The sequence below is a fragment of the Canis lupus genome, chromosome 15 (genome assembly GCF_003254725.2).
Source record: "Canis lupus dingo isolate Sandy chromosome 15, ASM325472v2, whole genome shotgun sequence".
NCBI lineage: Eukaryota > Metazoa > Chordata > Mammalia > Carnivora > Canidae > Canis > Canis lupus.
This window is the reverse complement of record NC_064257.1, coordinates 13,604,835-13,632,708: the sequence shown is the minus strand read 5'-3', so window position 1 is coordinate 13,632,708 and position 27,874 is coordinate 13,604,835. Positions and strand designations below refer to the sequence as shown.

The 27,874-nt window shown below is 45.9% G+C and overlaps 1 protein-coding gene across 1 annotated transcript; it reads right to left on the bottom strand.

Moving 5' to 3' along the window:
* Window positions 1–1,805: 1,805 nt before the first annotated feature.
* Window positions 1,806–21,491, bottom strand: LOC112642531 (cytochrome P450 4A6). The gene is made up of 12 exons (XM_025420192.3): window positions 21,247–21,491; window positions 17,899–18,040; window positions 17,005–17,049; window positions 9,793–9,920; window positions 8,695–8,819; window positions 8,188–8,342; window positions 7,643–7,749; window positions 7,361–7,551; window positions 7,132–7,265; window positions 5,375–5,439; window positions 5,158–5,234; window positions 1,806–2,762 (listed from the first exon to the last, which is right to left on the bottom strand). The coding sequence occupies exons 1-12, from the start codon at window positions 21,439–21,441 to the stop codon at window positions 2,594–2,596; spliced, it is 1,533 nt and encodes a 510-aa protein (XP_025275977.3). The 5' UTR covers window positions 21,442–21,491; the 3' UTR covers window positions 1,806–2,593.
* Between the last annotated feature and the right edge of the window lie 6,383 nt (window positions 21,492–27,874).

Below are 27,874 nucleotides of genomic sequence, written 5' to 3'. Positions count from 1 at the left end.
ATCGGTGGTTCAAGAGGATTAGTTGGAAAGACACTGATGCGTCTAACTGCCAAGTTAAAGAGGACACAGGTAGCCTAGGACACCTAGGACAGTAAGCCTGATGTTGTAATACACAGGACATCACCAGTGATACTGGTAATCAGAGACTTGTTAAAGGGAAAGTTCTGGTCAGTATGTATTTGATGCCTTAAAATATTTTAGTCAAACTAAGGAGCGTAAGAAGAGTGACTGGATATCCATGTTGTACTGGGGAGAGTGGGAAAAAGAAAGAGTAATGTGGAGGATTAAAATTCTCAGACCGAGGGTCACATGGGTGGCTCAGTGGGTGAGCATCTGCCTTGAGCTCAGAGCGTGACCTTCGAGTCCCAGGATCCAGTCACCCATCGGGCTCCCTGCATGGAGCCTGGTTCTCCCCTGTCTATGTCTCTGCCTCTCTCTTTGTGAGTCTTTCATGAATAAATAAAAATAATCTGAAAAAACTCCCAAGTCTCTGACCAAAGAAAGAAATCACTGATTCAAGCTTTTATGTCTGCATTGAAGATCATCCTGACATATAGCCACAGGCTTTAGGTAGGGCTCAGATTTATGAAACAAAACCCAGGGATCATCCTGCCCATGTATGAACTAAAAGGAAAGTGAATTCCATAAGTTACAGCCTGTCATCCTTTACAATGAGAACACTGAGAAATGGGAGCCTCACCATTGGAATAGGGACATATGGGAAGATCCCCATGGAGCCAGTGCCATCAAACCTCTCTATGCTACCGAGTCTTTGTAGTCAGTTGGGGATGGTATATCCATTACAGTTATGCATTCCAGATCCAGAGAAATAACCTCAGAGTAGGTTTGGGTATACAGCAGCAGCGAGGTGGCAATAACTTACAGGGTTGAAGGAAGGCTCTCCAGGATGCTGTATATGCTTTAAATCAATGTACAATATATGGTGCTTTTCGTCCATAACCAGGGCTCACCCATCCAGGATTCAGGGATGGAAATGGGAATGGCACCACTCATGATTACCTCTATCAATCTGATTACAAAAATTTGGGGGAATTTTTACTGCAAACTTATGCTCCGTTGTACTAGTGGTCTTACTTCCAAAGGCAGTAAGTGCTTCCACGAGAAGACACAAGAATGACTACATGAATAAACTTGCTGGCCACATTGGGCTCCTCATGGGTCTGAATCAGGAGGAATGACTGCACTAGACTGATCATGATTACCGATGGGGAAAGTGGCAGTTTCTAGGCAACAAAGGCAAGAAAAACAAAAGAGTTACTTGGAGTGAAGAAAGTACTACAGCATCTCTTAGACCTACCATGCCCTGTCATTAAAGGGGAAAATGCCACAGGCCAGTTGAGGAAAGGTTGGTAATGACCCAGAACATTCAAGAGTGAAGGTTTGGGTCATTGTACAAGGCAAAAAACCTCCAAAACTGGCTGAGGTGCTTTTAGAGGGAAAATAAACTCTGAAATGGGTAATGGAATAAGGGTGTTTTCAATGCTAATGATGGCTATGTCACAGGTTAGAGAAATAAGGAGTGTAATGGTTTCTCGCATTTTCCCCTTATTTGTTATGAGTATGATTATGCATGTGTACATATGTGCATCAGGTTTTTCCTTCCTTTTCTTATAACTTGCACATGTAAAAAGTGTTACAAGTAAAACGTAACATGTAAAACTAGTAGTTACGTTTGTGTCATAGCATTTAGGTTACAGCATTTGGGGGAGAAGAGAGAAGACCCTACAAAAAATTGTCCTTTGTTGTTGGGGAAAAGGGACTACACAGTTTCAATCATAGGGAGCTGAGTTGGTAGAAGCATGACTTTATTTTACTTAGTTAGGGACGAAGTATGGTGTAAGGGAATGTGTGAATGCCAAGTGGACCAAACGTGGACTGACATGTCTTGGTTTCCGGGTGCACTTGGATTGGCTGGAGTACCCTTGTTTAATTAAACAAGTCTAGATATTACGCTAAAAATTTGATAGTTATGGTTAACATCTGACTCAGTTGAAGTGAAGAAAAGTGTATTTCCATGATAAATGAGGATGCTTAGTCCCCTCATTGATAGCCCTAAGAGTGGATTCTGAGAAGGCAGAAAATGCAAGAGAAGACATTATCCCTTAGAGCATCTACATGCCTTCATTGCTACCCAGTGAGACTCATTTTGGATTTCTGATCTCCTAAAACACAAGATTACCCATTTGTGCTCTTTGAAGGAACTAAGTTTGTGTAACTTGGTAAAGCAGCAAGAGAAAACATTACAGGAACAGACAAGTAGGCAGCAAGGAACCATGACAGGTAAACAACAGACAGCGTGAAGGACAGGCAAGAAATCACAATTTGCATCAACAGTCAGAGTGACACCTCGGTAGGAGATTGGTAACAGACAAACAAGAAGGAATCTTGGAAAAGGGTGAGACACAGAAGCACAATCTCAAGTGCAAGAACAGGAGAGCAGGAGAGCAGGAAGGCTGGCAGGTGGGCAGAGGGGAAGTAGGAAGTGAGCAGAAGCCAGCAGACAGGAGAGACTGACAGGAAGACAGAAAGGGAGGCAGGAGGCCCTCGGGACTCATCCTTGTCCCCACAAGGGTTAGAGGAGCTTCCTGAGATGCAGGTGGATCCCATTCTTGGACATCAATACAATTCTTGGAGTTGGAACAGGGATCTTGAAGGGATCTGGAGCCAGCTCAAAGCGGAGCAGGGTCAGGGCCACCGCCACCTTCAACTCGTTCATGGCAAAGTGCTTCCCGATGCAGTTCCTGGGTCAGGGAGGGAAAAGGAAGTGAGGAGTGGCCTCAAAGCCCCTGCCAGGAACAGTCCCTTCAGAGCCAGCCTGCATGGGCCCAGCCCTGATCCCCTTCCCTGGACACATGCACATCTCTACCCCAAGCCTTGCTTTGTTAACACTCTCCCCTTGACCTCTGACAAAAACCTACACTCTTTCAGAATTAGCTCCTCCTCTTACCTCTGCTCTCAGCAGGCCTTAAATCCTGTTACAGGAGGGTCAACACTTTGAGCCTCAGAGCAAAATCAAGTGATCACTACAACAGTTAATCACTAGGTTCTTTGCTCTCTACACCAGCCATTTCTAGTTTCACAATGTGGAGCCAGACCAGGGCACCAGAGGGGGTGGGCTGGGCCACACTTCAGGTCCTAACCATATCCCATGAGCACACAGGGATCCAGATCCTCATAGAAATGACAAGATGGAGTTGGGTAAGGAAGTCAGGATGACCAACAGGGAAGCTTCCTGCAGGGGCAGAGCCCTACGGATGCTCAAGCTGCTGCACCATCTGCCTCCCAGTTTGGGTCCAGATTCCTACCTTTCCCTCGGACCCTCATTCAACCAGCTGCTGTCATCTCTAATTCTATTGCAGAAGTGTCCCTGCCTATCATCCCTCAGCTGCCACTTCACCTGGACTTCTCTGTCTCCTCCCTCTGGTCCCTCTCCTGATGCCCCACCCTCCCATACTCAGAACCTCCCACGTCTTCCATCACAGGTAAGCATGTCCACATGGCTCATCCTAGCAGCAAAGCCCTCTCTGGGTTGTTTGCACACTCACCTGTCACCTGTCCAGCTGGTATACCAGTTCACTTACTGCTGAGATTATCCCAGATAATGCCCTTCCTCCACCTCTGTCTTCCAAATGCCCAAGGCTAAGGGCAATGACAGTCTGCCCTCAGCCCCCCCTACGACCCTCCCCACTGGCTGTGCCTCTTCAGTCCTGGACCCTGAATCACATGGTATTTTACTCAAGGACACCTCACTTTCCGATACAGGAGTACTGTGCCAGAAACACGGAACTTAGTACTGTGGGGTCAATTAGTAAATGAGTGAGGGAAAGAAAGAATGAATGGATGATGTGTCTTTTGAGTAGAGGCATCCATTTCTTGACTGCAGATTCCCTGAGGCAAGGACAGTGTCCCATCTCATAGCATAGCCTTGGCACAGAGTCAGGCTTAATAATTAGTCTTAGACATTGCATGAGGTTTATTGAATTGAATAGGAAAGCAGAAAGGAATAAACAAAAGTCCCCATTAGTTCTGAGCTAGGAATTGAGCTGTCTACCCCTGTCCTGTCTCTACTGGCAGCCACATGACTTGCACCAATGTCTACCAGGAAGGAATCAATCCCAGGGAGTTACCAAATCCTGGAGCCAGTATCTGGAGAATAGTTTGCTTAAATCCCATTCTAGAGAGTGGATTCACTTAGTTCGAAGGATTGAAGATTTTTGTATTTGCTTAAATGCATTTTACGAATAACTACTTAAAAAGTTTACAGAAGTTGCTATTTGTAGGACAATTTCAGCAGCCCAGGAGGATTTCACTCAGGAGAATAGTCATGCACCTGAACAGCCATTTCAAGTGTGCTTTCTATTTCATATGCCATTAACTTTCAAATGCCACCTCTCATGTACATATACAAAACCGTGGATTTTCTCTCAAAAGCCATTTAATGTCCTCATTTTATATACTTGTTCTTTGGATGATTGGACTCAAAGTGTAATATTCAGGTATGTAGAGCCCAGATCATACGTAATGATTTCACAACTGAGAAAACTTGAAGCGTTCATGATCATTTCCATGCAGTCCAAAATTCTTTTGAATAGATGCAAAAATACTAGAGTCACAAGTTGAATACTTCTGAGGCCCTTAAGAGATCGCAGGAAATTTTCCTCTGTAGGCTTAAATATTTCAGACGTGCAGGCAGCTGAGGTGGAAACACATGTCCCTAGGCATCGGTGCAGTGTGAGGGTTGAGTGGGGAGAGGGGCTGGTTTAAGAAAGTGTGCAAAAGAAATCTTTTGATACCATCCTGACGTCTAATTGACAACAGTTAAAAACTACACGTGAGAATGTCCAATACTGTAAAGTCATCCTCATAAAGTGAAGAAATCACAAGAATGCCTCGAGCCATTGAACAGCCACTGACACTGAATTGTGGCTGGAGACTGAGTGAGACCAATGTGTCAAAGTTTCCATAGCATGCAGTGATTACCAACTTTCTTTCATACACAGAGACACACACCTCTTTCCCAGCACATCAACATGTCAGGGCATATCTGCAACACCCATGGAAATGTAGGAAGTCTCAAACATTAGGAATGTCCCTAGTAAACAACCCTCTCCTCCCATCCCAGTACAAGTGCCTCACCTTGATCCTCCTGAGAAGGGCAGGAAAGCATGGCTGTGTCGAGAGGCATCTGGTGCAAAGCGGGAAGGGTCGAACACCTGCAGAGGAACCCCAGGGCCAGGATAGGTGTGGTCTAGCTTCTCCTTCCTCTCAACCTCAGGACACACCCAGAAATGGAATAGGAGGAGGGATTGACGTGCAGAGATTCCCCCATTCCGTCCTCCCAAGGCCATCATACCTCTGGGTTTGGCCACACATTCGGGTTGTGGTGAAGAGCATAAAAGGAGAGCGAGACTAAGAATCCTGTGGAGCAAAAGAGAGAAGAATGGTCATACCTGCTTGCGGGGCCAGGTGCTTGCCCACACCGCTTGGCAGCTGCTATGAGAGTCACTTCTCATCACTCTGAGGGGAATGATAGTGTAGCAGGAGAGGTGGGGCAGACATGGCACACACAGCATGTGTGCCCAGATTAGTAGATACCCAGACCAGGGTGAGAAGCAGAAAGATCTGGAGGCTTATGTTAGAGAGCAGCTCAAGGGACAACTCACATTTACCAAGTACCATCCAATAGCCCTTGGGGAATATGCATTGACTAATCCATCTCACAACAAGCCTCCAAGGAAGGCCCAATGCCCATTGTTCACATGAGCACCTAAGCCTCAGAGAGGCTGAGCAACTTGCCTATGACCACCCAGCTTGGATGTGGCAGGGTTGGGATTCAGAGCAGAGGTGAGATAAAAAGTAGACTAGACCATGGCAGGGACCTCAGATGTGGTCACCAGCTGCTCTCTCCATCAATCTGAGGGCTCCCTGGGAATGGGCCATCTGAAGAATGACAGTGGGTTTCCTGATATGCTTGATGCACTCAACCCCATAAGGGTGGAAGAAGAACTCTCCCTGCCCCAGTGCTCTCCCTCTCTAGTGATCAAATCTTGGGAGTTAGAATTGTATGCTATTTCTGAAGCCCCTTCCTGAAGCCAACATCTCTTGTAGAGAAGGTGCAATGTACTGAGTCATCACTATTTTTATACAAAATGTTTCTGCATTTATTTGAGAGAGTGAGAGAGTGCATGACCATGGGTGTGTCAGAGGGAAAAGCAGACTCCTCACTGAGCAGGGAGCCCCATCCCAGGATCTCAGGATCATGACCTAAGCCAAGACATATACACCAATGCTGAGCCACTTAGGGCCCCTGAGTCATTATTTTAACTGGCATGTATATAGTTTTTTGCATTTGTAATCAAGTAGTTGTCCTATAATTACATCAAATCTGGATGATATCCAAAAGGGGTATCAATGAAGACAGAAATCCTTCAGGAGTTGTGTTGCTGGAGTCAGGAATAGGATATATATATAGCTTAAACACACAAAATGTCAGTGCCATCGATGAGAATAATATAGCATCATAAAATGATGGAATCCTTGGAGATTGAATGTTTGTTGTGGATGAGGATAGAAACTTGGGATTCGATTCCTTCTATGTCTAAGAATTGAGACACACTTTTCATGTTATGTGCAGAAAAAAAACAGAGCATATTCTCTCTCGGTACAAAGGGGAACTCCCATTTATTTTATTTTTTAGTACTTTTTTCATTGAAGTTCGATTTGCCAACATAAAGTATGACACTCAGTGCTCCTCCTGTCAAGTGCCCTCCTCAGTGCCCTTCACCCAGTCACCCCTTCCAGCTGCCCACCTCCCCTTCCACTACCCCTTGTTTGTTTCCCAGTTATGAGTCTCTCATATTTTCTCTCCCTTTCTAATTCTTCCCTCCCATTTTCCTTCCATTCCTCTATAATCTCTTTCACTATTTCTTATATAACTTTGAATGTGGCCTGATTCTGTGACAAGCATCCTATAACCCCATCCCAACTACAACCTCGTTCCCACTTACTATGGAAAAAAATGGGGCCACAGAACTTCAGAGCTGCCCCAGGACATGTGGATTTCAGACCTCCCACTGAGTGCTAACAGAGTGAGCGTAGTGAAGGCCATACCTTTGGGCAAGGAGCGTCCATCAGGGAAGGTGATGGGCTTGCTGAGCTCTCTGCCAACACCTGGAACTGGTGGATAGAGTCGCAATGCCTCCTTGATGCACATGGTGGTGTAGGGCATCTGGTCCAGGTGCTCCCTAAAGAAAGCTGCCTTGAAGTGCGGGATAGGCCTTGGCAACCAGGGTGTCCTCTAGTTGAGGATGGAGGGCCCTCCTCTCTCATGAGCTCTCACCAGGTGATGGAGGCACCATCTCCCAGAAGGCTCTGGATCTCCTCCCGGCATCTCTGCTGATGCTCGGGGTGTGTGGCCAGAGCATAGAGGATCCAGGAGATGCCACTCGCTGTGGTGTCATGCCCCTCAAACATGAACGTGTCCACTTCTGCACGGAGGTCCTTGTCAGACAAGCCCTTCCCATTCTCCATCTGGTAAGACCCAGAGACAGGGGAGACTTTGAGTTTGCACCCTTGCTCCCCACCTGTGGGCAAATGCTCAGGCCTCCCCAGCCACACTCACTTTGGCAAAGAGGAGGATGTCCAGGAAGTCCAAGTGCCTCTTGTTCCTGACCTTCTCCAGCTCTCCCTCGTCCTGTAGCTGAGCCTTCCTCAGCTTGATCACTCGGTCTGCCCAGTGTTCCCAGGTGGAGTTGAGAGCTCTGAGTGCCCAGGCATATAGCCAGCCACATAGCCCACCTGCCCTCTGTGCCCCATTCATGGTGCGAGGGGGTTCAGGAGGAGTTTGGCAATGGGTGTGTATGCCAGAGTGAGAGCTCTAGCATCAGGTATTTTCATGTCAGCCCTCCCTTCAACAGCACAGCCCAAAGAGACTCTGCCTGTATGTGGCTGGCCGGGGTCTCATTCAACCTTCACCCATGTTGTAATGCATGTAACTTCTTGCAAACACTGGGTGCCCTAATAGGTGCACCGGGGGAAAATCCAAGTGGGTTTGTCCCAGTTTCTGGAGGGGCACTGAGGGGCAGGCCTCTGCCTGAGGGGTCAGAGCCCATCCTTTTGGGTAGTACCTAATGAAGGAGGGGAGGTTCCCAGAGGGCAGAGTCCAACCTGTGTGTTGATGGGCAATCTGGCGGGCCTTGTGGTTCCTGCGGCCTTCAGAGGTCAGCCCGTAGAAGATGTCTTTCTGGTAGAAAACATTCCTCACCCGGGCAAACACCAGGTTGTTCATATCTCGAATGGCCTGAATGTAGGCCTGGGAGTTCCTGAAGGGGGATGAGGCAGAAGAGTCGAGGTGGAGGGAGGCATCTGAACTGGAGTGGAGTGGGGCTGTGGGTGGAGGTTTCCTCAGGAATTGGTGCAGGTGACCCTAAGCATCTGACATTTCTGTCTTATGCTCCAGAGACCAAGGCATTTATGAGGGACTTGGGCAGCCAGGCTTCTCCCTGATGCAGGGATCAGGGTTAGTGCCTAATGCAGGTTTGGTAGGGCTGAATTTGACTGTGTCAGACTGGGACTCTCTGCAGAATGTGGCTCTTTGGGTTGCTCGAACTGCCTCCCGATGAGTCCACACCAGTTGGTAGGAAATAGGACCCTGCCGCTATGCATTTCACTGACCTGTCTGCCTGGTGGTTGCCCTGGTAGCTGAAGGCACACTTCATAATGGTGTCCAAGGTCATCAAGGAGACGTGTTCAAAGATCTCTAGATGTGAGTTCTGGGTGAGGAGTTCCTCCCACTTGTCCTGTGTAGAGGGGACACATTGATCCTTCTTTACTCCTCTGGAAGGCCTATGCTGATGAGGCTAGGCTCTCTCTCTGCTGCTCCACATATTCTGATGACATGTCCTCACTTTCTAAAACAGCTGTGTTTCATCGATTTCGAACCATAGAGCCGAATATTTGTGATATGTTGAGTATTTTCTCAGAAACTGTTGTTATTTTATTAAGAATGATCTTGAGACTGACTTTAGCATAAGGTATGGCAAAAATCATCTTTTAGCCAACTGGAAACATTGTTGCTCAGGAGATAAAGGGGGAATCTTTTCTGACCTGGGACTGACCTACATAGAGAAATATAAGGTCTCTATTTAGGGAACAAGTGTCCTGGCCAAAAAAATATTAAGGTGCCAGTACTCGGGTTCCTAAGAAAGGAGTATTTGGGATGTCAATTCCTCTTGTTCAGCAAATGTCAGCTGAGTACAGTGAGTGAGCAATAGGGTCATGCTCAGGGGTGGTGTTCTGGTGGACCCAACCCTGGGGGTTGAGACCTGGTCTCCATTTCTCTCCACGGAGTGGCTAAGATCCATGCAGAAGCCTTCAATCCCACCACAGAACCCACTGAGTGACATCCTGGGATGTCCCTGCTGCCACTGAAGCTGCTATTTCCCAGGATAGGCAGGGGAAGCTTGTCCTATTGTCCATAGATATTGACTACTCTTCCTTTCCAGCCAAAGCCATGCAAGTGTGAGGAGAGGAAACCCTGTATCCACCTTGTTTCTTTCTCCTGTGGGCAGTGAACAAAGAGTGGATGAAAGTGGGTACCTGGGTGTTTTCCTGTGCCTTCTGCCTTCCAGGAGCTGTGTCTCATTGCAGGGTGTAAGTGTTTGATTCCAGAGGCCATGCTAATGGATTTCTGAAGAACACAGCTGTCTGAGAATGGACTTTGTGAACTGTGCTCTGGGTGTGAGTGTGCAGGTGAGGTAGGGTTCTACTTACCAGCATCACTTGGACAGAGTCAGCCATGAGTCTCACGTAAGGCTTCAGGATGTCATAGTGGAAGGCTGGGGTCAGCATCCGCCGGTGCTGGAACCATGTCTCTCCATGCAGCAGGAGCAAACCATACCCTGGACCACAGTGTGTTAGGGGGGTGGGTGGGAAGGGGCCTTCCTTGAGTTATCCAGGGACAATTTGGGAGGAACCCAGGGTGTGAAAAGAAGGGCATCCTTGGCAAAACAGGAATGGCCAGTGCATGTCAAGAAGGGGACTTCCCAAAGCCTGTGGCCAGGAAGTGGTTATGACAACTGTGAGATGGAGGTTGAAACAGAGCAGGGGATGGGTTTTACAAGGATTTCAGTAAAAAGTCAGGCTGAGTTCATTGGTGAGTCCTGAGAAGTAATGTGGGAGAAGCTGAGCTACAAGAGGGCTCCACCACCATTTAGATAGGGTGAGGGTTTTATCAGAAAACGAGTGGGGGCAGGGCAAGATGTCGGTGGAGTAGAATCCCCGAGTCACCTGTCCCCACCAACCTACCTAGATAACCTTCAAATCATTCTGAAATCTATGAATTCGACATGAGATTTAAAGAGAGAATAGATGGAATGCTACAGAGAGAAGAGTTCGTGCTTCTAACACGTACAATTAATTTTTAGGCTCTCTGTACTGATGAAAATGACTAGAAAGAAGAACTCACCAGAAAAGAAAGAATCAGTAACAGTACTCTGCCACAGAGTTACAGAATTTGAATTACAATTCAATATCAGAAAGCCAATTGAGAAGCACTATTATAAAGCTACTGGTGGCTCTGGAAAAAAACATAAAGGATTCAGGGGACTTCGTGACTGCAGAATTTAATTCTAATGAGGCTGAAATTAAAAATCAATTAAGTGAGATGCAATCCAAACTGGAGGTCCTAAGGGGAAGGTTACTGAGGTAGAAGAATGAGTGAATGACATAGAAGACAAGTGGATGGCAAGGAAAGAAGCTGAAGAAAAAAGAGAAAAACAATTAAAAGACCCTGAGGAAAGTTAAGGGAAAATAAATGACAGCCTCAGAAGGAAAAGTCTATGTTTAATTGGGGTTCCAGAGGGCACCGAAATGGACAGAGGATCTGAAAGTGTATTTGAACAAATCATAGATGAAAACTTCCCTAACTTGGGGAGGGAAATAGGCATTCAGATCCAGGAGATAGAGAGGTCCTCCCCTAAAATCAATAAAAACCATTCAACACCCCAACATTTAATAGTGAATCTTGCAAATTCCAAAGATAAAGACAAAATCCTTAGGCAGCAAGAGTCAAGAGATCCGTAACTTATATAGAGAGAATTATTAGATTAACAGCACACCTCTTCACAGAGGCCTGGCAGGCCAGAAAGGACTGGCAGGATATATTCAGGGTCCTAAATGAGAAGAACATACAGCCAAGAATACTTTATCCAGCAAGGCTCTCATTCAGAAGCCAGAAAGGACTGGCAGGATATATTCAGGGTCCTAAATGAGAAGAACATACAGCCAAGAATACTTTATCCAGCAAGGCTCTCATTCAGAATAGAAGGAGAGATAAAGAGCTTCCAAGATAGGCAGAAACTGAAAGAATATGTGACCACCAAGCCAGTCTTGCAAGAAATATTAAGGGGGACCCTGTAAAAGAAAGAGGAAGCTCAAAGAAACAATCTACAAAACAGGGACTGACTAGGTATTATGATGAGACTAAATTCATATGTTTCAGTAATAACTCTACATGTGAATGGGTTAAATGATCCCATCATAAGGCGCAGGGTTTCAACTGGATAAAAAAGTAAGACCCATCTATTTGCTGTCTACAACAGACTCATTTTAGACCTAAGGACACCCACAGCCTGAAAACGAAAGATTGGAGGGAGAACCATTTATCATTCAAATGATCCTCAAAAGAAAGCAGGGGTAGCAATCCTTATATGAGATAAATTAAAGTTTATCACAAAGACTGTAGTAAGAGATGAAGAGGGACACTATATCATACTTAAAGGGTTTATCCAACAAGAGGACCTAACAATCATGACTATTTATACCCTTAATGTGGGAGCTGCCAAGTACATCAATCAATTAATAACCAAAGTTAAAACATACTTAGATAATAATACACTAATACTGGGAGGCTTTCTGCAAATGACAGATTTCTAAGCACAACATCTCCAAAGAAACAAGAGCTTTAAATGATACACTGGACCAGATGGATTTCACAGATATGTATGTATGTATGTATTTATTTATTTATTTATTTATTTATTTATTTATTTATTTTTTCCGATGCACAAGAGGGTTTATTTACAAGCTCGAGCTTGGGTCCAAGTGTACCCAACACAGCGGAGCAGGGACTTGGACCCCGAGGTGGGTTTCAGCTTAGTTTTAAGGGCTGGTCTAGGGGACCTCTAGAAGGGGTGGAGCAATTCCTCAAGTTCTGTTTACATTTTGATATGGGGCTTTCAAGGGTGTTGAGCTCTGTTCTTATTCTAATAGGGGCTTCCTGCCCTTGGCTTGGGCTCTGTTTTTATTCTAGTATGGGGCTTTCTAGGATGTTAAGCTGCAAGCTGTTTTCTTCCTGTAACTGAAGTAAGGTAAAGTTCAGCTCTTATTCACAGGGGCCTGGGATGGCTGTACTTGTGCTAACGCTGAACTTAAAGTGGAATGGCCTTAATTTTCTCAGCCTCCACATGCCCCCCTCTCAGAGGAACCCAAGGAAGGACCCAATCATGGGTCCAGGTTGCTCTCAGGGTGAGCCAGGGGGAATGATTAAACCAGGATTCTAACCAACCTTTTTTGCTGTTCTCGCTCCCATTTACATTCCAGCAAAGAAGCAACATCCTGCTTTAAAGCAGCACATACCCCCCTCCTTTGTTGTAAGAAGACTAAGTCTAATCCCCGTTTATTTTGAAGGACAACCTCACACTAGGGAGTCTTGGAGGTGGGAAATAAGTGAGAACGGCGCAGTCTTAGCTTTAGGGGATTGTCCTTGTCTGGTTGGCTTTCTAAGGTAACACGGGGAGTGGCACTAGTACTCGGGGGCAGATTGGAAATTACATTGTGCATATAGGCCCCAGAGCTCAGGACAGGCAGAGAGGATGAACAGAACATTAAAGGAGACCTTAACTAAATTAGCCCTGGAGACTGGCGGGGACTGGGTGACTCTCTTCCCCTTCGCCATATATAGGGTGAGGAACTCCCCATATAAGATGGGACTGACTCCCTAGAGATCATGTTCAGTCTTCCTCCACCTATTATCCCCAATATAAAACCCGAGGTGTTTGCTGAATTTGATGGTCACCAACTTCTTTTTTCCCTCCAAATATTACAATGAACCCATGAGCAGGTGTGGCCTAAGCTGAAGGCCCTCTATGAGACTGGGCCACCCCTGGACCCCCATCGATATCGGCCAGGTGACTGGGTGTACGTCGGTGATACCAACACCAGACACTTCACCTTCCTTGGAAGGACCTTACATCGTGATCCTGACCACTCCCACCACTCTCAAGGTCGATGGGATTACTCCCTGGGTCCACTAGACCCATGTCTGGCCAGCTGACCCACACGCCGTTCTCAAGGACTTTGTTCCAGAATTTCACATATATTTACAGAACTTTACATCCAAACGCAACTGAATACGCATTCTTCTCAAGTGCACATGGAACTTTCTCCAGAATAGACCATATACTGGGTTACAAATCAGGTCTCAACCGATACCAAAAGATTGGGACTGTCCCTTGCATATATTCAGGCCATAATGCTTTGAAACTTGAACTCAAATCACAAGAAGAAATTTGGAAGAAACTCAACATGTGGGGTTAAAGAGCATCCTGATACAAGATGAAAGGGTCAACCAGGAAATTAGAGAATTAAAAAGATTCATGGAAAATAATGAGAATGAAGATACAACCATTCAAAATCTTTGGGATAGAGTAAAAGCAGTCCCAAGAGGGAAATACATCAGAGTATCAGAATCCCTCCAAAAATTGGAAAAAACTCAAATACACAAGCTAACCTTGCATCTAAAGGAACTGGAGAAAGAATAGCAAATAGAACCTAAGCCAAGCAGCAGAAGAGAGTTAATAAGGATTGGAGCAGAACTCAATGAAATGGAGACCAGAAGAACTGCAGAACAGATCAACAAAACCAGGAGTTGGTTCTTTGAAAGAATTAAGAAGAGAGAGAAACCATCAGCCAGCCTTATTAAAAACAAAGAGAAAAGACTCAAATGAATAAAATCACAAATAAAAAAGGGGGAATCACCAGCAATACCAAGGAAATACAAACGATTTTAAAAACACATTATCAGCAGCTATACGCCAATAAATTAGGCAATCTAGAAGAAATGGACCCATTTCTGTAAAATCACAAACTACCAAAACTGGAACAGGAAGAAATAGAAAACCTGAACAGGCCGATAACCAGGGAGGAAATTGAAGCAGTCCTCAAAAACCTCCCAAGACACAAAAGTCCAGGGACAGATGGCTTCCCTGTGGAATTCTATAAAAAGTTTAAAGAAGAAACCATACCTATTCTACTAAAGCTGTTCCGAAAGACAGAAAGGGATGGAATACTTCCAAACTCATTCTATGAGGCCAGCATCACCTTAATTCCAAAACCAGACCAAGACCCCACCAAAAAGGAGAACTATACGCCAATATTCCTGATGAACACGGATGCCAAAATTCTCAAGAGGACACTAGCCAATAGGATCCAACAATACATTAAGAAGATTATTCATCATGACCAAGTGGGATTTATCCCTGGGATGCAAGGCTGGTTCAACACTTGTAAAGCAATCAATGTGAGAGATCATATCAACAAGAGAAAAAACAAGAACCATATGATCCTCTCAATAGATGCAGAGAAAGCATTTGACAAAATACAGCATCCATTCCTGATCAAAACTCTTCAGACTGTAGGGATAGAGGGAACATTCCTCAGCATCTTAAGCCATCTACGAAAAGCCCACAGCAAATATCATTCTCAATGGGGAAACACTGGAAGCCTTTCACCTAAGATCAGGAACAAGACAGGGATGTCCACTCTCACCACTGCTATTCAACATAGTACTAGAAGTCCTAGCCTCAGCAATCAGGCAACACAAAGAAATAAAAGGCATTCAAATTGGCAAAGAAGAAGTAAAACTCTCCCTCTTCGCAGACGACATGATGCTGTACATAGAAAACCCAAAAGACTCCACCCCAAGATTGCTAGAACTCATACAGCAATTCGGCAGTGTGGCAGGATACAAAATAAATGCCCATAAATCTGTGGCATTTCTATACACTAACAATGAGACTGAAGAAAGAGAAAGTAAGGAGGCAATCCCATTTACAATTGCACCCAAAAGCATAAGAAACCTAGGAATAAACCTAACCAAAGAGGTAAAGGATCTATACCCTAAAAACTACAGAACACTTCCGAAAGAGATTGAGGAAACCACAAAGAGATGGAAAAATATTCCATGCTCACGGATTGGAAGAATTAATATTGTGAAAATGTCAATGCTACCTAGGGCCCTTTACACATTTAATGCAATCCCTATCAAAATACCATGGGCTTTCTTCACAGAGTTGGAACAAATTATCTTAAGATTTGTGTGGAATCAGAAAAGACCTTGAATAGCCAGGGGAATATTAAAAAAGAAAACCAGAGCCGGGGGCATCACAATGCCAGATGTCAGGTTGTGCTACAAAGCTGTGGTCATCAAGATGGTGTGGTACTGGCACAAAAACAGACACATAGATCAATGGAATAGAATAGAGAATCCAGAAGTTGGCTCTTAACTCTATGGCCAACTATATTTTACAAAGCAGGAAAGACTATCCACTGGAAAAAGACAGTCTCTTCAATAAATGATGCTGGGCACATTGGTCAGCCACATATAGAAGAATGAAACTAGACCACTCTCTTACACCAGACACAAAGATAAACTCAAAATGGATGAAAGATCTAAATGTGAGATAAGAATCCATCAGAATCCTAGAAGAGAACACAGGCAACACCCTTTTTGAACTTGGCCACAGCAACTTCTTGCAAGTTACATCCACGAAGGCAAGGGAAACAGAAGCAAAAATGAACTATTGGGACTTCATCAAGAGAAGAAGCTTCTGCACAGCAAAGGATACAGTAAACAAAACTAAAAGACAACCTACAGAATGGGAGAAGATATTTGCAAGATATCAGATAAAGGGCTAGTATCCAAGATCTATAAAGAACTTATTAAACTCAACAGTAAAGAAACAAACAATCCAATCATGAAATGAGCAAAAGACATGAACAGAAATCTCACAGAGGAAGACATAGAGATCGCCAACAGCACATGAGAAAATGCTCCACATCACTTGCCATCAGGGAAATACAAATCAAAACCACAATGAGATCCCACCTCACGCCAGTAAGAATGGGGAATATTAACAAGATAGGAAACAACAAATGTTGGAGAGGATGTGGAGAAAGGGGAACACTCTTGAATTGTTGGTGGGAATGTGAACTGGTGCAGCCACTCTGTAAAACCAAATCTGCACTGCAGATTTACCCCAAAGATACAGATGCAGTGAAACGGCAGGACACCTGCACCCCGATGTCTCTAGCAGCAATGTCCACAATAGCCAAACTGTGGAGGGAGCCTCGGTGTCCATCATAGATGAATGGATAGAGAAGTTGTGGTATATGTACACAATGGAATATTACTCAGCCATTAGAAACGACACCCCCCATTTGCTTCGATGTGGATGGAACTGGAGGGTATTATGCTGAGTGAAGTAAGTCAATCAGAGAACGACAAACATTATATGATCTCATTCATTTGGGGAATTTAAAAATTAGTGAAAGGGAATAAAGGGGAAAGGAGAGAAAATGAATGGGAAATGTCAGTGAGGGAGACAGAACATGAGAGACTCCTAACTCTGGGAAATGAACAAGGGGTGGTTGATAGGGAGGTGGGCAGAGGGATGGGGTGACTGGGTAACGGGCACTGAGGGGGGCACTTGATGGGATAAGCACTGGGTGTTATGCTATATGTAGGCAAATCTAACTCCAATAAAAGATATACAAAAAAAAAAAAAGAAGAAGAAAATGGGGCTTAATTCAGAGTTGAGTGTAGTCACTGTGGTGCTGGTCTCCTCTTGTTATTCTGGGCCAAATGGATGGTTGGTGGCAAACCTAAGCAGAAGGTGGACCACAGTCCTAGTTTAAGGCACTTACCTATCCAGGGAGTGATGAATGTGTAGGAACCACCAGCTTTTGGGTCTGAAAGGAGGAAAGGCATGACAGCAAACTGGAGGTGACCAACAAAGTCAGTCTGTCCCCAGGAGACAGCCATTGTTTACACCTTTACCCTCCAACCCTTGTCGATAATCCTCAGCTGGCAGTTTGTGTCAAGCCATCTCCCACTTCTCTCCTAACTCAGACTCTTTTTCTTTCCTGATAATCAGTTTGGACTCAGGATGGCAGACTCAGTGTCCCACAGAAGAGCACTATGGAGTATGAAGTTGTATGAAATTTAGCTTTTTTCTTCACTGCCAATAAAAAAACAGAAGCTAATTGTTTTTTTTACTGGTGGCTCAGCCTTCCCATGACCCAGTTCAGGCAATGGGGGTCCGGAGGTGTTTACCCAAGCCATCATGGTTAGGAAATTGTCTTCAGTTCTAGGAATAACTGAATAACAATACTGTGCTAGGAAGATAGAAACATAGGAGATGTGTCCATTTACTGAAAATACAATGGATAAATACTTATTGATTTATTTCGTGTATACCTAGGCAATAAATAAATTCCTGTTTAGAAAAAGGAGAAAGAAACAGAGGAGAAAAGAAGGAAAGAAGGAAGGATGGAAGGAAGTGGAAAGAAATGAAGAGAAAAGTAGAGGACTGAGAAAGAAATCAGAGAGATGAGAAATAGGTAATTATTCACAGATGTTTAAGCATTCCAATTGAGTAACTGCATTTGGTCCTCTGCTTGCTTAGGCTGGGAGGATGATACCTCGAGGGTCAAATATTGATGGCTTTGCCAGCAGTCTCCGCTGGAATGTCACAGTGCCCCTAGGAATGTAACCAAGAGGGAAGGGCTACTCCAACAGAGGAGAAGTTTAACTCTCACCTGATCGCCCCAGGATCATCTTCATGTAGTCTGGGTCATAGACTACGAGGCTAACTCTGCTTCCCCATAGCCAACGAGGACAGGCACAAGGGTATTTCTCTGTCCATTTCTGAAACACTTGCAGCTCCTGACCCGTTTGGAACTGTACCAAAGGAAAGACAAACCAATACAACCTTGGTTCCTCGTTAGGTCCCTAGCTTGGAGTGGTGATGGAAGGCAGGATGGCCCTATGGCGATAGTTCTGCATATTGGCAGTGATTAGGAGTTTGGAACTGTTTGATGAGCTAGCTCTGATAAGGATCCAGATTCACGGAACTTATGTTCTAGTGGGAGCGGAGGTGGGGGACATCCTTGGCCCATACACTGAGTACTGTCCTCCAGTCACTTGAGGAGGTTACTCTGTGCTCCCAGGTCATTTCCATCACTGGGACCACCCTTCTCCTTGGATGCAGTGCAGGGACTCCCCTAGTGGGAGCCTTTATATAAAGAGTCATTTATTTATTCCTGAGAAAACAGAGAGAGAGGCAGAGACACAGGCAGAGAAAAACAGTCCCTATAGGCAGCCTGATGCGGGCCTGAATCCCAGGACCTGGGGATCACAACCTGAGCCGAATGCAGATTCTCAACCACTGAGCCAAGCAGGTGCCCCTAGTGGGAGCCTCTTATGTCAAAGTTATGTTACCTCATCCTCCAGGATCTCCTCAAGACTATTTTTTCCATGTTTGTTTTTAATCCCTGTCCATTCTTTTTTTTATAATATATTTTGCTCTTATGTTTGATGGGCTGATATTCATCCTTTGGTAATTTTTAAAATTTTTTTATTATTTTTTATTTTTTTATTTTTTATTTAATAAATTTATTTTTTATTGGTGTTCAATTCGTAAACATATAGAATAACATCCGGTGCTAATCCCATCAAGTGCCCACCTCAGTGCCCGCCACCTAGTCACCACCACCGCCTGCCCACCTCCCCTTATACCACCCCTAGTTCATTTTCCACAGTTAGGAGTCTTTCATGTTCTGTCTCCCTTTCTGATATTTCCCACTTATTTTTCTCCTTTCTCAAGACTGTTTAGTAGAAGTCTCTGAGGGATCCTGTTTCAGCAGAGTTGCCTGCCTTCTTTCTGATTGCTTACTCTTCAAGCTTCCAGAAACTCCTGCTTCTGGGGAGTGTCAATAGCTCCTCTGGGGTCCCGATGGAGCTAAACGGTGCTCTGATTGGCTCTTCCTCTTTCTGGGTCACCCTGACCCCCACTGATCTGACGGCCCTCCAGAACCTCTTGGGACTTCCATCTCTGCCTGAACGGGGCTGGTCAGGGCCCGGTGAGACTCTGGTAGACAAGTGTCCCCATGGTAACCCTGTAGGCAAATACCCGGTGTCCACTGGACTTTATACAGGCTGTGGCCACTCATGCAGGCAATGCTCCATTATAGCTGCTCCCACCTGGCTCCTTCAGGAAGTAGAGCCACCAAAAATGCCCCAAAGAGAAACCAGGAGAGACAGTGGACAGAAATAAAGGGGAAGCGCAGGCACTCCATTGTCAGGGGCTATGGGCTGTCCTGGCCTGGGGTCTGCCTGAGGCAGAAGGGACGACCCAGGGTCAGAAAGGACTGTTGGGTCCTGGATTTCGTACACTGTGAAAGCAGTGCTCCTCTTTCATAATTCTGACCGATTTCAGCCCTAGTTACTGCAGCAAGTTTGCTAACTTATGAACATGTTTGTCCTTCATGAGCATTACTATGACCTTCAAGTTTTATAAATTACAGTGTAACTGTGATCTTTATCTGTGCCAGGCAACATTCAGAGATTAGTAAAACTCCCATGAGGCTATACTCCTCATCATGATCCCCATTTTGCAGATGATGAAACAGGCACAGAGCAAGTCCATTTGAAGTAAGTGGCAGAGCTGGATAGAATCTAGATACCTTGGTTCTGAGCCCACATGCTTCCATGTCCCACTTATCACTTGTCATCTGGCCTGAAAGATTAGCTTTAACCTAATACATGTGGCAATCTACTCCTGGCTTAGCCAATAACAGAGGTACAGAAAGTCTCAGATTTGCTAGAGCAGGTAAATTTCGCTGCACTCTGTGTTCAGCTGGCTGAAGCTGAGTAACATGAGTTACCTAAGTGAACTTGTCTGCTTGCTGACTCCATACCATCCATTGAATGGGAACGGCAGTGGAGGAAATTTTAGTGGTTGTTCAATTGAATCCTAGCTCAGAGTTGTGACAAAAGTTCACAATTTCTCAAATGGACAAAGACTCTGGAAATCATTCAAGCAACAGTTTTTGGGAAGAAAGTGGCTTTTGGCTGTCTCCCAGTGGCTGACATGAAGTTTCTGTCTTTGGCTTCACTTTTTTGTAATTGCTTAGCCGCCGCCTCTGCAAAACCTCCTGCTACTTCATTCCACACACCACTAGACAGCCTCTCCTCACGTGCCCTTCCCCGTTGCTGGTGCCCCCTCTACGGGACCAGTACTGACAGAGCTGGAAGGTAGGTACTGTCTCCATGCAACCACTAGCTGCTCCTTCCTCTTCACTGCATCGCCTGGTCAGGCATCCTTTGGGGATCAGCTCTGTGGTGGTCATTGTGGTGCTGGAAGGGGGGTGGCATCCTCAGCCCAAGGAGTTCACAGTACCAGGGTTTGGGAAAGAACTGGGATGGAAACTGATTCTGTTAATGGTGCAACTCACTGTCAAAACTCTTTCCCTGCCTCAATCTGGCACCCTCCTCTCATGTGTGCCATCTGCTTGTTGAAGTTTTAGCCCTGAAGTCACCATCTGGAACTTCTCATATTCTTGGGGAAACCTAACCAGTTGGTCCCTGCACCTGACAGACATCACCCCCCGTCTGGCAGGTAAGCCTATTTTCCTGTGACTTCACACCTGATTCCTGTTTACTCTCTCCCTTGCCCATGATTGTACTGCTGTGTGTGTTCCCAGACCGGCCAGGGCCAGGTCGAGAGGATGGGATAGAATGGCTGGGGTAGGGAAGCATCAGGAAGTGTGTCTGAGAGAAGAGCTCAGGCTGCTCAGCCTGGAGGGGGAAGACTCAGAAAGGAATAGCCACTGTCCTCAAGGCTCAGGGCTGCACCACATCCTGCAAATCTCCCTAAGGAAGGAGGGTCAGACTGGCTTGATGGCTCCAGCACAGGCTACTTTTAAGTTGGGGAGTTCCGGGACTGGGGTGAGGAGCCAAGAACTGGCAGGTAAGCTGGGTTTTCCCGAATCCCATGTCCTGGTCACACAAGAAGCCTCTGTGGGATAGATTTACTGAATGGGATGATGCTCCCAGAACTCCAGCCTGCCTTGCCCTCCCCTCTACCCAGTCCAGCCCATTCCTACCTCCTGCTTGTGCCCGAAGAACCAGTGGGAAGGAGGGGACGGGAACTGCTGGACAGCTTTCAGCAGCCACTGCCTGTGCTGGTAGAGTTGTGCTGCCTTGAGCAGCAGCAGAGCCAGGCCTAGCAGGGAGGCCAGCTGCAGGAGCCCAGACACAGTGTCCAGGGGTCTGGTGAGGCTCAGTACAGAGACACTCATGGTTCAGGGGCTGCTGGGTCACTGACTCTCCCTGAGTGTTGCTGAAATCCCCTGAGCACCTGGCCTAGCCAATCAGGGGAGGATGGCCCTGCCCACCTGGAGGGGGAGCAAAGCACGAGGGCAGAGCTTAGACTGGGATTCCAGAGTTCATTAACTGAGAGGATCCACCTTAGCAATCCATAGGAAGGAAACCTTCTGAACAGACAGTGATAATGCCCAGGCACATTCCCCTTTGCCCTTCTCCCCATTATTCATCAATTATTTCAGGAGCACCTACTTTGTGCCCCACAGAGTGCTACGTGCCAGGCCACAGTGGCCAGCAAAACAGACATGAACCGTGACTGCAAAAAATTTACAGCCTAGTTTACCAAATGTTCAGGAGGTGTGCTTGGGTTGATGATTATCCCATTTCTGAGAATAGAACACTTATGGGGAGCTAATGTGATGTGGCCAGAGGAAAATTGCCTTTGAGAGGGCCAACTAAGATTAGAATCAGGGGGCTTCCATACACTCTGCCTCAGCTGCCTCTGCACTGTTCCCCACACTTGTCCAGTCCATCATTCACTTGTGTCCTGGGCTGACTGTGCTTGCAGGCAGAGCACTGGCCTCACACTCAGGAGGCCCAGCCTCAGGGCTCACTCAGGACATCTGAAGCCAGGCAATCACACTCTCTGTGCCTCAGATTCTCCTTCTATAAGGGGGGTAAAGTTTCCTTTGCCAAGTTCCTCCCAGGAATGCTCATTCATTCAGTCACTGATGCACTCAGCAAATGCTTCCTGAGCTCACGCTCTGGGAGGTCAAGGCAGAAAACTAAGGCAGTACAGGGAAACTTGCTAAGGCCTGTACTGAAAGAGTGAATAGTGGGCTGGAACAGGAGAGGGGACTAAGACCATGACAGTCTAAGGGGGGCTGGAAGAGGACAGGAGGACTTTCCGAGGATCTGCCTGGGTAGCCCCTTCTCTCCCACCCCCAGGGACATAGGGCCTGGCTGGTACAGTGGGCTCCGGAGGGGCCTGGCATTCACTCACATTTCTGAGGCAGTAGACAGGGAGCCTGGACAAAGTTGGGTCCTGGGCCGCCAGTTCCCTTATGCCCACCCTCTCTGGTTTGGACCCTTCCTCGGCTTCCTAAACATCTGTGAGCCTGACCTCTCTAAAGTTTGGTATAGCTGAGGGTGTCAGCATTCCAGGAGAGGGTAGGGCTTCCTGAGAGCAAAGAGCTCAGGCACCATGTGGGAAGGAGTACTGGGGCTTGCGTCGAGCTTGGGGAGCTGAGGTCCATGCATGTTCTATTTATCCGCAAGCCTCCTCTGGGAACTTCCCAGGCTGTGCATGACCTGATCATCTTTCCTGTACAAATCCCATGACCCCAAGTGTGTTTAATTTCTTCCTCCCATGGATTGCAGAGTGGGCACTGACCTTCCTTGCCCAACACTTTCCAGACCATTGGTGCTGCCTGAACATGACCCTTCCCTGCCCTTTCCTACTCTGCTGTGACCTCCGTCAGTCAGGCATCCCATCAACTTGGAATGGGCAATTCCTGGTCCCCTAGTCCCCTTTCTTACTTCAGCTTCTCAGTAAGAACACAGGGAGAACATAAGAAAGCTACTGGGTGGTCAGAAATTGGAGCTCAGATACATTGCACTTCTGGGTCTCTCAGGTTGTTCCTTTCTTTTTTTTTTTTTTTTTTCTTGACCCCAGGGAAGCTTCTTTTCTAATAGTTTTCTTTTTCTGGTAGAACTCTGACTAAGATAAATATTGGTACCAGGAATGGTTCTATGAGAAACAGAATACTAATGATTTACCTGAATTGACTCTGGATTTCTTGAATTGGTGCTTCAAGAGGATTAGTTGGAAAGACACTGATGACTCCAACTCCCAAAGGTAAAGAGGACAATGGTAGCCCAGGGCCTGATGCTGCAATACACAGGACATCACCAGTGATACTGGTAACCAGAGACTTGTTAAAGGGAAGGTTCTGGTCAGTATGTATTTGATGCCTTAAAGCATTTTAGCCAAACTAAGGAGCATAAGAAGGTTGACTGGATATCCATGTTGTACTGGAGAGAGTGGGAAAAGGAAAGAGTAATGTGGAGGATTAAAATTCTCTGACCAAAAAAGAAATAACTGACCCAAGGGACGACTAGGTGGCTCAGTGGTGGAATCTACTTTCGGTTCAGGTCGTGATCCTAGTTCAGGTATGGCGTCCCACATCAAGCTCCCTGTGAGAAGCTTTCCTCTCCCTCTGCCTATGTCTCTGCCTCTTTCTGTAAGTATCTCTCATGAATAAATGAATAAAATCTTTAAAAAGGACAATAAGTGACCTGAGCATCAACGTCTGCATTGAAGATCATCCTGACATGTAGCCACAGGCTTTAGGTAGGGCTCAGATTTATTAAACGAAACCCAGGATTACCCTGCCTGTGTATGTACTATCAGGAAAGTGAATTCTATAAGGTACAGCCTGTCATCCTTTACAATGAGGACACTGAAAAATGGGAGCCTGACCATTGGAATAGGGACATATGGGAAGATCCCCATGGAGCCAGTGCCATCAAACCTCTCTATGCTACCAAGTCTTTGTAGTCAGTTGGGGATGGTATATCCATTACAGTTATGCATTCCAGATCCAGAGAAATAACCTCAGAGTAGGTTTGGGTATACAGCAGCAGCGAGGTGGCAATAACTTACAGGGTTGAAGGAAGGCTCTCCAGGATGCTGTATATGCTTTAAATCAATGTACAATATATGGTGCTGTTTCTTCCATAGCCAGGACTCACCCATCCAGGATTCAGGGATGGAAATGGGAATGGCAACACTCATGATTATCCCTAGTGATCAGATTAGCATAACTTGAGGGAATTTTCACTGCAACCTTATGGTCCTTAGTGCTACTGGTCTTACTTTCAAAGGCAGAAGTGCTTCCATCAGGAGACACAAGAATGACTACAGGAATATAATTGCAGGCTGCACTGGGCTACTCATGGGTATGATTCAGCAGGAGTTACTATACTAGACTGATCATGATTACCAACGGGGAAATTGGCAGTTTCCTAGGAAACAAATGCAAGAAAAACAAGAGTTACTTGCAGTGTAGGAAGTACATAGAGCATCTCTTAGAACTACAATGCCGCATCATTTAAAAAAAAATTTTTTTATTATTAATTTATTTTTTATTTTTTATAAATTTATTTTTTATTGGTGTTCAATTTGCCAATATATATAATAACACCCAGTGCTCATTCCATCAAGTGCCCCTCTCAGTGCCCATCACCCAGTCCCCCCAGCCCCTGCCCACCTCCCTTTCTACCACCCCTACTTCATTTCCCAGAGTTAGGAGTCTCTCATATTCTGTCTCCCTTTCTGATATTTCCCACTCATTTTTTCTCATTTCCCTTTATTCCCTTTCACTATTTTTTATATTCCCCAAATGAATGAGACGATATAATGTTTGTCCTTCTCCGATTGACTTACTTCACTCAGCATAATACCCTCCAGTTCCATCCACATCGAAGCAAATGGTGGATATTTGTCGTTTCTAATGGCTGAGTAAATTCCATTGTATACATAGACCACATCTTCTTTATCCATTCATCTTTTGATGGACACCAAGGCTCTTTCCAAGTTTGTTATTGTGGCCATTGCTGCTATAAACATCAGGGTGCAGGTGTCCCGGCGTTTCACTGCACATGCCGTGTCATTTAGAGAATAATGCCACAGGCCAGATGAGGAAAGATTGGTAATGACCCAGAACCTTCAAGAGTAAAGGTTTGGGTCATGGCACAACACAAAGAACAAAACAAAACAAAAACAAAAACAAACCAAAACTGGCTGAGGTGCTTTCAGAGGGCAAAGAAACTCTGAAATGGATAATGAAGACGTGTGTTATAAATGTTAATGATGGCTATGTCACAAGCTAGAGAAATAAGGAGTGTAATGCTTTTTAGCATTTTCCTTTTACTTGATACGAGTATGATTATGCATGTGTAGGTATGTGGGTCAGATTTTTCCTTCCTTCCTTATAAACCTGCACGTCAAATGTAACACATAATACTAATAGTGAACTGTGTGCCATAGCATTTAGGTTACAGCATTTTGGGGAGAAGAGAGAAAACCTTCCAAAAACTTAGGCTTTGTTTTTAGGGAAAAGGGACTACACAGTTTCAATCATACGGAGCTGATGGTGGAAGCATGACTTTATTTTACTTAGTTAGAGACGAAGTATGGTGTAAGGGAATGTGTGAATGCCAAGTGGACAAAAGGGGGACTGACATGTCTAGCTTTACAGGTGCACATGGATTGGCTGGAGTACCCTTGTTTAATTAAACAAAAGTCTAGATGTTGCACTAAAAATTTGACAGGTATGGTTAACACCTGACTCAGTTGAACTGAAGAAAAGGATATTTCCATGAGAAATGAGGAGGTCTAGTCCCCTCATTGAATAGCCTTAAGAGTAGATTCTGAGAAGGTGGAAAATGCAAGAGAAGAGATTATGCCTTAGAGCATCTACATGCCTTCGTTGCGACACAGTGAGACTCATTTCAGATTCCTGATCTCCTAAAACACAAGATTATCAATTTGTGCTCTTTGAAGGAACTAAGTCTGTGTAATATGGTAAAGCAGCAAGAGAAAACATTATAAGGACAGAGAAGCAGGCAACAAGAAACAACGACAGGGAGACGGCACACAGCCTGAAAAACAAGAGCCATTGTGATTTATGTGGACAGTCAGAGTGACAGCTCATTAGGAGAAAGGCAACAGACAAACAAGAAGGAATCTTGGAAAAGGGTGAGACAGTGAAGCACAGACAGTCTCATGTGCAAGAGCAGGAGAGCAGGAAGACTGGCAGGTGGGCAGACAGGAAGCAGGAAGTGAGCAGAAGCCAGCAGACAGGAGAGACTGACAGGAAGACAGAAAGGCAGGCAGGAGGCCCTGGGGGCTCATCCTTTTCCACACAAGGGTTAGAGGAGCTTCCTGAGATGCAGGTGGATCCCATTCTTGGACATCAAAACAATTCTTGGAGTGGGGACAGGGATCCTGAAGGGATCTGGTGCCAGCTCAAAGCGGAGCAGGGTCAGGGCCACCGCCACCTTCATCTCCTTCAGGGCAAAGTGCTGCCCGATGCAGTTCCTGGGTCAGGGAGGGAAAAGGAAACGAGAGAGGCCTCAAAGCCCCTGCCAGGAGCAGTCCCTTCAGGGCCAGCCTGCATGGGCCCAGCCCTGATCCCTTTCCCTCAGGACACATGCACATCTCTACCCCAAGCCTTGCTTTGTTAACACTCTCCCCTTGACCTCCGACAAAAGTCTACACTCCTCAGGATTAGCTCCTCCTCTTACCTCTGCTCTCAGCAAGCCTGAAATCCTGTTACAGGAGGGTCAACACTTTGAGCCTCAGAGCCAAGTCAAGTGATCACTACAACAGTTAATCATTAGGTTCTTTGCTCTCTGCACCAGCCATTTCTGGTTTCACAATGTGGAGTCCAGGCCAGGGCACCAGAGGGGTTGGGCTGGGCCACATTTCAGGTCCTAACCGTATTTTGGGGGGCACCAGGGCCCCAGAACCTCATAGAAATGACAAGATGGAGTTGGGTAAGGAAGAGTCAAGAGGCCAACAGGGAAGCTTCCTGCAGGGGCAGAGCTATAGGGATGCTCCAGCTGCTGTGCCATCTGCCTTCCAGTTTGGGTCCAGACTCCTACCTTCCCCTCGGCCCCTCATTCAACTAGCTGCCATCCCATTCCAATTCTATAGCAGAAGTGTCCCTGCCTATCATCCCTCATTGCCACTTCACCTGGACTTTTATGTCTCTTGCCTCTGGTCCCTCTCCTGATTCACCGCCCTCCCATACTCAGAACCTCCCACGTCTTCCACCACAGGTAAGCATGTACACATGGCTCAGCCTGGCATCAAAGCCCTCTCTGGGTTGTTGGCACACTCACCTGCACCTATCCAGCTATGTCTCCCAGCCCAGCAACTGCTGAGGAGATCCAAGATCATGCCCTGCCTCCACCTCTGTCTCCAAATGACCAAGGCTAAGGGCAATGCCAGTTTGCCCTCAGCCCCCACACACAACCCACCCACCATTGGCTGTGCCTTTTCATTCCTGGACCCTGAATCACATGGTATTTTATTTATTTTTTTTTTAATTTTTTTATTTATTTATGATAGGCACACAGTGAGAGAGAGAGAGGCAGAGACACAGGCAGAGGGAGAAACAGGCTCCATGCACCGGGAGCCCGACGTGGGATTCGATCCCGGGTCTCCAGGATCGCGCCCTGGGCCAAAGGCAGGCGCCAAACCGCTGCGCCACCCAGGGATCCCTCACATGGTATTTTAATCAAGGACATGTCACTTACAAGTACAGGTCAGTGCCAGAAACATGGAACTTCCTACTGTGGGGTCAATTAGTAAAGGATTTAAGGCAAGAAAGAATGAAT

Excerpts from the sequence above, each read along its gene's own strand:
- LOC112642531 (XM_025420192.3), bottom strand. The coding sequence starts at position 21,441 with ATGAGTGTCTCTGTACTGAGCCTCACCAGACCCCTGGACACTGTGTCT. Across the intron at positions 8,343-8,694 it reads GGCAACCACCAGGCAGACAG|GAACTCCCAGGCCTACATTC; the intron begins GTCAGTGAAATG and ends ATCCCCCTTCAG. Across the intron at positions 7,266-7,360 it reads GATGGTGCCTCCATCACCTG|GGAGCACCTGGACCAGATGC; the intron begins GTGAGAGCTCAT and ends AGCTTTCTTTAG.